The sequence below is a fragment of the Selaginella moellendorffii genome, unplaced genomic scaffold, assembly GCF_000143415.4.
Source record: "Selaginella moellendorffii unplaced genomic scaffold, v1.0 SELMOscaffold_52, whole genome shotgun sequence".
Taxonomy (NCBI): Eukaryota; Viridiplantae; Streptophyta; class Lycopodiopsida; order Selaginellales; family Selaginellaceae; genus Selaginella; species Selaginella moellendorffii.
In genome coordinates this window covers 1,106,837-1,116,769 of record NW_003314313.1, presented here as the reverse complement: position 1 = coordinate 1,116,769, position 9,933 = coordinate 1,106,837, and the positions used below count along the sequence as shown (strand labels likewise).

Genomic DNA, 9,933 nt, shown 5'->3' with positions numbered 1-9,933 from the left:
CAACCAAATGCCCATACATCGACCTGCTTCCAATGGCTAAATCAATTGCCTCCTGAGAGCCTTGAGTTAAAAAACTTGTGGCCTACTAGAGAAAACAGCTTACCTTCAAGATTGTAGCACACCACCAAAACGCACCCTGAGTAAAGCACTCCCGAGCTTGACCAAGTAAGGAAGATACGAGGCCATGAATAGCAATGAGCTCACCAGGAGAGATACGCAAGGCTTCACGATACGCTCGGGTGGCCTGTAGATAGTAGCTTTGTAAGAAAACGTGACCAGTAGAAGAACAAAACACCTTAGAAAATGCGGACAAGGCAAGGTCGATAGCTCCCATTTCAAGAGCAGCGAACAGGCTACTGTTGTCAAGGTCAAATGCACGACCAAAAGCCTAAGGATAGAACGTCAGCTCAGACGATAAAACAGAAATCGAACCTTCGACGCGGCAGTAAGCATGCCTAGCCTTTTATAGGACAGTGCTAGAGCCTGAACAAAACACAAAGATGTCACAGCTTAACCGACGGTTACATGGCTTACCTCCCAAAGGCGGGAATCAGTCGGATATCCGCGAAGACCATATTGCGTGCTCGATATTGCCTCTGACCACTTCCGTTCCGCTACCTGCGCGAAGTTTGAGCTGATGGCCCGAAGCACTATAAGAAGGCTCGCACCTGAATAAATCCAAGACGCCGCCATGCCCAAAATGCACGAGGTGATTTTTTTGAAGCCTCTTCACAAATGTTCTTTTCCATTGAAAACTGCCCCCCATGATCAAGGATGTCACAAAGCATTTCCTGAACAAGCTTATAAATGATGTCAGCATGGACAACAGGACAGGCGATTGCTTACTCCCGTCGCTTCATTTTCGGCGTCCAAAGCCACAGCCTTTTGGTAGCAGCGAACTGCCCTTCGAAGATCTTTTGCAAGCTCTCTGTAGTAGTGGCCCAAGTAGATGAACGTATCAGCTCGACTGGGGTCAAGTTTTGCAGATTCAACAAATTCGTGTGCTGCTTTCTCCTTCATATCTTCGGTTTCCCAATAAACGCGTCCCTGAAACGTCCATCTTTGTCATGGTAATACAGCACATTATGCATACCAAACGGTAGTGGTAAATAGCAGATTCCTGGCATGCAGAAACAGCATTCTCCAAGTCTGCCTTTGCTTGGTTGAAGGAACTGGTTTCGAAAGCGAGCCAACCTCTCTCAGAAAGTGCCCAGTGATCTTTAGGATCCTGTCGCAGAATTTGATCAAGCCTGGACTTTGCGACATCCCTTTCCTTCATAGCAAGTGAGAGCTTTACCAATCCCTGGGACGTACAGATTATTTAAGTATATGAACCTTTTACAAAAGTAAAACGAGTTAACCTGGAAAGCCTCACCAATGATAATTCTGCTCCGTTGTTCCGGCAGGGACTTGGCCTCCTGGATGGATTGCAATTTAGAAAAAGACATTGAAAAAAAACCGCAGAAATACCTCCGAGACATTCATAAACACACGAGCAGCCTCGTCGTGGTTCTGTTTGAGCAGAAGTAAGCCTCCAAGAACTAGGCGCAGGTCCAGTTCAGCTGCCTTCAGAACTAGTCCGTATGACCTTCGTTTGAGCGCTATAGAAGCTAGACCCTTTCCTACTCGCTCAGAAGCTTTCTCAAACAGCCCTTCGGACACAAGTTCTTTTGCCAGCATCCGACACCTGCTTAAACGCTTGGATATAAAAAACAAACAAGAGAAGGTATACATACCCAGAGATTGAGTTTTCGTCACATGAAACATCCCACTCTGCCAGCATCTTCCTGCAAAAGAACTGTTGGTCAGTACCGATCGCCGCTAGAGCTGCCTTTCACCTAGAAGTTTTACACTTGGATGAAGCTAGTGTGATACCCCTTCCAGGATATAGATGAGCAACGTGCTTTCCGATCCAGACACGAAAGCTCGCTTCTCCCGTTTCAAAATCCTCGAAAAGTTCTTCCGCATCGTCCTCTTCAGCCATGGCCACAAGCACATCGGCCGCCATTGTCGAGGGACAAGTTGATAGCATTTCTCGGGAGTGCTTCAAGAGATCCTTTTTCGTTTGCTCCCCTGGAAAAAAAGCTCCTGTCAGCGAGACCGTCAGAAGATTTCCACTGGGCGGTACCTCGACGAGCTTTGCAAGCAAGAAGTGCCAACAAAAGTTCCCGGTAGATCTCAACGTAAGGTAGCATGGAGACAAGCTCTTCAAGGTGTGACACCATAGCTTGTGTTTCTTCCTCTCCAGTTGCTTCGCATTCTTTCGCTCCTTTGCCAGCTGCTATGTGCGCGTCCACAATTCCAGAGAGGGCCTCAACCCGTTGCTCTCGACTTACTTCCATGTCGAGAACTTGGCCCCAAGCAGCTTTCGCTTGATCGTGCTTGTGTCCAGCTGAGAATGTCCGTGCAAGCTTCCGCATCAAATCCGCCGCAAGCGCACTCTGGTTCCGCGCCCTGGCCACATCCAGAGCTGCTTGGATCGATTCGGCAAGCAAGTCTGGTGAGCTTCCCATCGATTCCCGCAGCTCGACCATAGCCTGCTTAATCCCTAGTGGAACTCTGGACGAATCTAGCAAGCAATGCTTACCTGGTACGCCGGCAATGCGGATGGATCGAGAGAGATGGCCTTCTTGAGCGACATTTCGGCCTGATCCAGATGCTGCGAGCTGCGGACGAGCGCCAGGCCCAGGACCACGAATCCATCGTAGTTGCGGCGATCGTGCTTGAGTAGCTGCTTGCAGAGCTTGACAGCGTCGGGGAATCGACCATCACCCAGCGCCTGCCGGGCTTCCTCCATGCCCAAGCCCTAAATATTTGCAATGGATAATTGATTATGATAAGAGCATTTTTGAAGATTGTATCTCCTCGAAGAAGAAAAGGTGCCGTGAAGCGAGAGTCATCTCCCACGCACCCGCATCGACATCCAGTCGAGCAAATACCACACACTGTCTCCCACGCACAATCTCGCACTGAACGAAAGGGTGGAAGCGGTCCACAAGTCGGTTGCGGAATCGTAGAACCATGCTTGAAGCGGCCAGAGACCAGTAACTGAGATTACTTTGTCATACTGGAACTTGGGTGTAGCGGATTGCCAACCAGGTAGTATGACCTGCAGGGGCTGTAGGAAAAGCAGACCAAGATTGGTCCATGGTGAGGGAGGAGCAGCACAGCACTAGAGGTTGTGATGTAGGAAGACCAGCGAGAACTTGGTGCTTCTAGCTGAAGATTTGTGCGTGATTGCCAATCTGGCCATTTGGAGCCAGCGTCTCTTATGAAAACCATGGAGACAAACTGCAAGAGTGGTGGTGACATGGTTGTAGTGCTTTGCCAGTAAGTAATAAGCTTTTAAATTTTATATTTTTATGTAGAACAAAAATAAATGAATATATAAAGGATAATAATTTTATATTAGAACATAAATAAGAGGCTAAAATGATTGTAAATGTAATTTAAGAATCAAATATTTAATATTTATTTTTCATAATAACTCCACTCATAAAACATAACATATGCATATTTATATTCCTGCTTGAATTCAAAATTTTGGGGTATTATAACCTAAAAGTTGAAAACTCTGCAAGTTCATTTGAGTAGGGTTTTGCAAGAATTACTTTTCTCAACTACGATGTCAATAATGAAATCCAAGAAAATAAAGATTAACTCTAAGCTTCAACCTACTTCTTTTAATATGGTTAAGATTGTTTAACTCAAAAGACTTACCATAAACAAATATAGAAATATAAATTATGTTTAATTGATTGTGTCATAGAAAAATTTTATTATTGCATTGCAAAAAGAAGTATTTAGTATGGGAAAACCAAATCTTTTTTAAAATATTTTTCTTCTCAAATAGGTTTTATTTACAAATTGAAAATTAAATTGAAAATGATATTGAGAATGATATTTTGCTGAGCAAAACCAAAGTGGTAATCAAGAGCAAAATGCCAACATTGATAATGTCAGTGAAGTAAAATGTACAAAAGTTTCAAATTCAGATGGTTTAGCTTTTTCTTTTTCTTTTTTAGATTGGCTCTAATATAAAAATTATACTTTTATTTTTTCTTAACGTCATTAGGGTATGAACTAAATGTCATACAGTTATATAAGCAATTACTCATGAGCTATTATAGAGTTTATTTTATATATTTATATATATATATATATATTAAATAATAAGGCTGCAGAAACAATTTCCATTTGCAATGATCACAAACAACTTAGCTGCATAAACCAGAACCTTTTGAAATAGACATGGGTGACAACAAACCATGCTACTGAACAGACTTACATATTTTGGATCATTCTAATTCTAATAGCAAATTCAAGGTGATGTTGCCCCCACCCATGTTTTGCATCAACATTCGTGAACAGTTCTCCAACATCCCAGTCTGGAATTGGAGCTGTTGTAAACACTGTGTACACATTTTATTCCTTGAAGCCCATGTAAAAGCCCCCCAGAACTTGCTCTCTAGAACTGGCGAAATGGCGCGAAAGATATAAACTAGCCCCTATGTGAAATTTTAGGGCTTATCCAATCCAATGCTGCTGTGTGGATTGCTCCCGGCTCCTCGAGGATTCTGGGCGCCGGGGCTAGCATCGCGGAGGCAGAAGCGCACGGCTGCAGCAACGGCATTCTTTGCTCCGGTATGTCATCGATCGATTTGATCCATTAACATTTTGATTGCCAGGCTTTTGCGTCGCGGCCATACACGGCTGTGCTGATCGTCCCGACTGGAACTGGGGCCTGCATTGGCGGATACGCAGGCGATGCTCTCCCCGTCGCCAGAGCTCTGGCTTCCATCGTCGATTGTCTCATCACACATCCAAATGTAAGTGTCTAGAAAATTTCTAAGCTAGAGAGCTTAGCTTTTTTGGCTTAGGTGCTGAATGGAGCTATGCTTTACTGGCCGATGAGCAACGCCTTGTACGTCGAAGGCTACGCTCTCGATCGGTTTGCCGCTGGTGCCTGGGGTCTCAGCCCCGTCCACCGGAACAAAGTCGGTCTCGTCCTCGACGCCGGGATTGAGCAGGATTTGCGACTGAGACATCTACAAGTGGCTGATGCTGCTGCTGCAACTCTTGGAACTTCGATTTTCGAGCACGTCGTCACTGACGCATCACTCCAGGTACTGCTTATAGCTCTTAGCATTTTTCTTCCTTTCTTGCTTTCAAGGCCAAAGACGACTCGAAAATATATATGCCAGGTTGAGAAGTGGATCGATGGCAAAACCGGTGCTTCTACTGGTCGCATTGCCCGCTCTGATTCTTTGCTACGAGCTGTAGAGAAACTTGTCAGAGATGCTGCGATCGATGCTGTAGCCGTGGTAGCACGCTTTCCAGACGACGATGTGGAGGTGTTGAAAGACTATAGGCAAGGTCAGGTATACCATTCTTCAGTTTCAAAGACCTCGTGACGAAACTAAACTATCCTCGAAACAGGGTGTCGATGCTCTGGCTGGAGTCGAGGCTGTGATTAGTAAAATGGTGGTGAGTGAGTTTCACATCCCTTGCGCGCACGCACCAGCATTGGCTCCTTTGCCATTCGATTCGTCTGTTTCTCCTAGATCTGCCGCGGAAGAGGTAAGGACGCTGTTCTTCTCTTCTCTTAAAGCTCAATGTATGTTGCTTCCAGATTGGATACACCTTTCTTCCTAGCGTTCTCGCGGGATTAAGCAAGGCTCCTCAATATGTTAGCAGGGACAGCGATCACAGACCTCACCGGATATGGGCCGAGGACGTCGATGCAGTGCTAGTGCCGGTGAACGCCTGTGGAGGCGACGGAGTTCGTGCATTCAGTAAAAAGGCTCGACAAAAGGTACGTCATTTATAAACAGTTCCTTACTAGTGCGCGCCAATCCTGATTCTCGTTTCTCGTGCCACAGCCTCTGATTATTGCTGTGGAGGAGAACGTGACCGTCTTGAATGACACTCCGGAGAAGCTACAAATCGAAGCAGTAAGAGCTTTTCTTTCTTTGCAAATCGTCCTCTTGAAATCATACTTTTGTTCAGGTGAGAGCAGCCAACTATTGGGAGGCTTTAGGTGTTGTTGCGGCCCACAAAGCGGGGGTGAATCCCATGGCACTCAGAAGAGATGGAGTTCTCCACAACAGGGAAGTCAAGCTTCGACAGGTAGAGAGACTTTGTTCTTCCAGGCAATGAGATGATTCTTTTGCAGAAAACAAGGACACTAAGCTAGACTTTACGAAGCGATTCTTAACGGTTTGTGCTTCCTTTCTTGTAACTGACACTCAAATTTATCGTTTGCTCCTGTCACTACTTCAAGACTAGAGATAAAGAACTATACACCCAACTTTTGTGTACGAACTTAGAGACGTATCCGAAGGATTTCTTTGATCTGGCAGAGATGGTGATGAGCGCATTTGCAGGACAGGGTGTCGGTTTTGGTAAGTCCATGAATCTCAATTTCCATCATTCCGCAATGGATAACTCCGCAATGGAACTTCAAGCAGGTATTGGAATTGGGTGTGGTTTTGGGATTGGATGGGGATTCGGAGGTATACGTATTCCTCTACATCTTCTCTGTTTTCTTAGATTTTCAAGCTCAATTGCAGGAGTGTCGATACCAACAATGGGACTCGGCATAGGTGAGTGAGATCTCTCACGTTTTCTAATACTTTGCTTTGAAGGTGGTGGATGTGGGGTGGGGATTGGGCTTGGCTGGGGATTTGGAGCAGCGGCACTTGGATCCCAATACTTTAACGCCAAGAACGAGTTCGATCCAGCCACCACATATCCACAAGATAAGTCTGACAAGCACAAACAAAAGCCTTTGACCCAGTCAAAGAGTCAATGAGAGCGCGAGAAAGTCAACCCTCTATAAATTGGATAGATTTAAAAGCTGCCATGGTAGAATTGCGGCTGACTTGCTTCCACGAAGAGAGAAATCTCTGTCTCTACACAGGCCGCAAGGGTCTCGTGGTCGCGATTCACTGGCATTCACTCACCGACACCCAACCAAACCAGATAAAACGCGGTTGACCCCCATGTCAACGCGCGTCAACGCGACGATCATTTCCCTGGGCTCTATAAAACATTGCTCGATCCTCCAAATCCAAGCATTCCTTCCAGGCCCCCTTTTCCCTAGATCTTTCTCGCGTATTGCATCACAGCGTTTGTTTGTCAGGAGAGGAAGTCTCCGTCTCCAAGGAGGAAACTACAAAATGGCTCTTTCCAAGGCCTTGCAGCAGCTCCTGGCCGTGCTGCTACTTCTCAATCTCGCCTTCTTGCTCGTGTCCAGCGCCAGAGATCTCGCCGAGAACCCCGAGAAGGACGAGGAGCTCAAGAACAACGACGCCGCTACAAAGTCACTCCACCACGATGACGACGATGGTTATGGACGAGGAGGCTATGGCGGGTATGGGCCGGGATACGGCGGGTACGGGCGTGGTGGTGGCTATGGGCCGGGGTATGGTGGTGGTGGCTATGGACCGGGATATGGTGGCTATGGGCCGGGATACGGTGGTGGGTACGGACCGGGCCATGGCGGATACTATGGACCCGGCTATGGTGGCTACGGACCTGGGTACGGATATGGGCGTGGAGGATACGGACGCGGTGGAGGGTGGCACCATGGACACGAGGTGGATCAGCCATGAATGATCAAAGGATTATACTACTTTGTGTGCTTTGTAATATTCCTTCCCGCTCAAATATTTGAATTTGAAAACGTTGGTTTGAAAATTCCCGCGGGATGTTTCCATGAATTTGATCGTTTGATTTTTCCGAGTTTTAAGACCAAGGACCAAGACCAGGACCAAAGACGTGATCTAGACGGCAAGAGTCCGTGTGATGGATGCTTTAAATGTGAGCTCTCTTCTTCGTGAGATCCAGTGGAAGCAAGACTTAGAAAGAGGGCATTCTGGAATTGTGAGAAATTAAGATGGCTTTTCCACGCACCTCCTTCGTCTTGCTAGTGATGCTTTGGGCGATTGCTGTTCGCGGACAAGATTGCAATGGTTTGGTGACGACGGTGGTATCGCAATGCTCGGGTTCTTACGTGAATGGAAGCCCTCCCAGCGCTGGCTGCTGCGGAGCCGCTAGAGCGGTGTCGGACGGGTGTTTGTGTCCCAAAGTCACGCCCCAGATCGCCGATGCGGTCAACAAGCAACGTATCCAGGCCATGGCATCGGCTTGCAATAGGCCCTTGCCAAGAACTTGTGGAGGTATGAAACAAGCATCTTTTCGGGCTGATCTAAGATTACTCTGTGCATTTTGCAGCTCTACAATTCCCAAGTCGAAAATAATTTGATGTCTATGATTTATAAATGATGAAGTTATTGAATATATCGTCCGAGTAGCTCATAGTGGATGAACCCGCCGTGAAAGGATCCGTGGCGCAAGTCTGACTCCAGATCAGAAGGTTGCGTGTTCGAATAACACATGATGACGTGTTTTAGACTCGATTAAAATCATAACATGGCATTGCCGCGGAAGCTTCGTCCCACCACGGACGAGCTCTGCGCAGATCTCCATTTGCTTCGTCTTCTCCTCTTCCTGCCACCTTTAGCTGCCCTCGTTCTTTCACTCCTGTTGCCGCGCTTCTCGCACCTCCCGCCTCTTCTCGGCCGCGGACAGCTGGCACCTCTGAACTTGTCTCTACAGTCTTGGAGTGATCGAGCACCACTCTTGCATTTGTAGACCGATGCGCTGGCGTCAAGGAGTGTTCCAACACCGAGTGGTCCCAGTATCAACCTTACCGCGTCGCAAACCCTAAACCTCCATGACGGACTTAAAACATTCTCATTGTCATTAAAAAAAATTACATGATGTAAACTCAACGCTACTGCACTAAAGTTGTTACAATGTCTCTCCTCCAAGAAAACTAGTTGTAGTACAAACCTTTCATATCAAAAGAGCAACGCAGTAGTAGCAAGTGCAGCTGGCAAAAATCCACCAAAGAAACTCTCACCAAACTTCCGGGTGTCGGACCTTTCCGCCAGTGGACCTTCTGCGGCGACTGGGGCCTCGGCACTAGTCCCATTTTCGGCTGCCGGAGACGAGCTCGAGGAGCTCGACGAGGAGGAATTTGATGAGCTCTGCACGGGAGGAGGAGACGTAGCCACGGGTGGTGGAGAAGGAGAAGCCGCGGGTGGTGGTGGAGAAGGAGAAGACGAAGGCGAAGGTGGTGGAGCCGGCTTTGGAGCCGGAGCTGGCGCTTGAACAGCCTTTGGTGGTGGAACGGTGGCCGGAGGAGTAGGCGACGGTGCAATGCTGGCGGGCAGCGTGGAGTGGAGTGGGAAGATCTCGGGTGGAAGAAGCACCGCGTCGAGAGCATACACCCCGACTGGATCGTCCTCCAAGAGAGTGGCAATCACGTTTGCGGTGGACACCCCGGTCACAATCGCCAGTCCCCCGGAAGGCCCCTCGCCGCTGGCATTCACTTCAAAGTTCCTGTTAGACGTGGCCAGCATCGTGAGTGGAGCTTTCAGCGTCCGGAGCAATCCAAACGTGAAGAATGACGGCAGGAGATGGTAGCGGACGATCTAGCTTTTGCATCGTCTAGATCTAGCTTTTTCCATTTCCTTTCTTTTGTTCTTCCCTTTCAGGATTTTGGTTTAGATCTAGCTTTTTGCATTGTCTAGATCTCCCATTTCCTTCTCATTTTTTGTCATTTCTCTTCTTTTGCTCTTTCTTCATCCGTCTTCATGGCAGATCAGCAATCTCCTCCTTTGACTCTAGAGCAACAATTAGTCCAATTTCTTGATGCTATGCGCTTGCAATTGAACAACCAAACTCAATTGATGGTGGCATTCACGGCACGTGGTCCAACTCCTCCTGCTCTTGGTGCCAATCCTCGCGTTCGGCCGGAGTTCTATTGTGGGAATCCTGGGGATGATGTGTACCATTGGTTCAATCACTTCACGGTGATTGCCACATATCATTCTTGGGATGATGCTCGACGTTTGCGTGAGT

General features: G+C 47.4%; 4 protein-coding genes across 4 annotated transcripts in view; 2 read left to right on the top strand and 2 right to left on the bottom strand.

The window, feature by feature from the left end:
- LOC9635936 (tetratricopeptide repeat protein SKI3) overlaps positions 1-2,819 on the bottom strand; it is a 6,325-nt gene extending 3,506 nt beyond the window's left edge. Inside the window, exons 1-14 of the mRNA XM_024687136.1 lie at positions 2,588-2,819; positions 2,129-2,537; positions 1,839-2,073; positions 1,737-1,787; positions 1,471-1,687; positions 1,362-1,418; positions 1,094-1,303; positions 847-1,047; positions 669-791; positions 535-618; positions 433-483; positions 296-388; positions 104-244; positions 5-52 (exon numbers count right to left, since the gene is read on the bottom strand). Coding sequence (XP_024542904.1) covers positions 5-52; positions 104-244; positions 296-388; positions 433-483; positions 535-618; positions 669-791; positions 847-1,047; positions 1,094-1,303; positions 1,362-1,418; positions 1,471-1,687; positions 1,737-1,787; positions 1,839-2,073; positions 2,129-2,537; positions 2,588-2,797 — 2,130 coding nt within the window. The 5' untranslated portion in view covers positions 2,798-2,819. The remainder of the gene's footprint in view (positions 1-4; positions 53-103; positions 245-295; positions 389-432; positions 484-534; positions 619-668; positions 792-846; positions 1,048-1,093; positions 1,304-1,361; positions 1,419-1,470; positions 1,688-1,736; positions 1,788-1,838; positions 2,074-2,128; positions 2,538-2,587) is intronic.
- Positions 2,820-4,539: 1,720 nt separating this feature from the next.
- Positions 4,540-6,893, top strand: LOC9635935 (uncharacterized lipoprotein syc1174_c). Its single transcript, XM_024687135.1, has 12 exons — positions 4,540-4,644; positions 4,689-4,829; positions 4,881-5,126; positions 5,205-5,381; positions 5,440-5,580; positions 5,633-5,815; positions 5,883-5,954; positions 6,010-6,129; positions 6,176-6,219; positions 6,284-6,404; positions 6,471-6,515; positions 6,573-6,893. Exons 1-9 carry the CDS (start codon positions 4,540-4,542, stop codon positions 6,194-6,196), a joined length of 1,206 nt encoding a protein of 401 aa, XP_024542903.1. The 3' UTR covers positions 6,197-6,219; positions 6,284-6,404; positions 6,471-6,515; positions 6,573-6,893.
- A 956-nt stretch (positions 6,894-7,849) lies between these two features.
- On the top strand, positions 7,850-8,304 carry LOC9635264 (non-specific lipid-transfer protein 2). The gene is made up of 2 exons (XM_024687110.1): positions 7,850-8,183; positions 8,239-8,304. Exons 1-2 carry the CDS (start codon positions 7,901-7,903, stop codon positions 8,262-8,264), a joined length of 309 nt encoding a protein of 102 aa, XP_024542878.1. The 5' UTR covers positions 7,850-7,900; the 3' UTR covers positions 8,265-8,304.
- A 109-nt stretch (positions 8,305-8,413) lies between these two features.
- On the bottom strand, positions 8,414-9,431 carry LOC9635263 (proline-rich receptor-like protein kinase PERK8). The gene is made up of 2 exons (XM_024687134.1): positions 8,930-9,431; positions 8,414-8,667 (listed from the first exon to the last, which is right to left on the bottom strand). The coding sequence occupies exons 1-2, from the start codon at positions 9,429-9,431 to the stop codon at positions 8,414-8,416; spliced, it is 756 nt and encodes a 251-aa protein (XP_024542902.1).
- Positions 9,432-9,933: the final 502 nt, after the last annotated feature.

Excerpts from the sequence above, each read along its gene's own strand:
- LOC9635935 (XM_024687135.1), top strand. The coding sequence starts at position 4,540 with ATGCTGCTGTGTGGATTGCTCCCGGCTCCTCGAGGATTCTGGGCGCCG. Across the intron at positions 4,830-4,880 it reads GTCTCATCACACATCCAAAT|GTGCTGAATGGAGCTATGCT; the intron begins GTAAGTGTCTAG and ends TTTTTGGCTTAG. Across the intron at positions 5,816-5,882 it reads GTAAAAAGGCTCGACAAAAG|CCTCTGATTATTGCTGTGGA; the intron begins GTACGTCATTTA and ends CTCGTGCCACAG.
- LOC9635264 (XM_024687110.1), top strand. The coding sequence starts at position 7,901 with ATGGCTTTTCCACGCACCTCCTTCGTCTTGCTAGTGATGCTTTGGGCG. Across the intron at positions 8,184-8,238 it reads CTTGCCAAGAACTTGTGGAG|CTCTACAATTCCCAAGTCGA; the intron begins GTATGAAACAAG and ends TGCATTTTGCAG.
- LOC9635263 (XM_024687134.1), bottom strand. The coding sequence starts at position 9,431 with ATGCTGGCCACGTCTAACAGGAACTTTGAAGTGAATGCCAGCGGCGAG. Across the intron at positions 8,668-8,929 it reads GTCCGACACCCGGAAGTTTG|CGCATCGGTCTACAAATGCA; the intron begins GTGAGAGTTTCT and ends CCTTGACGCCAG.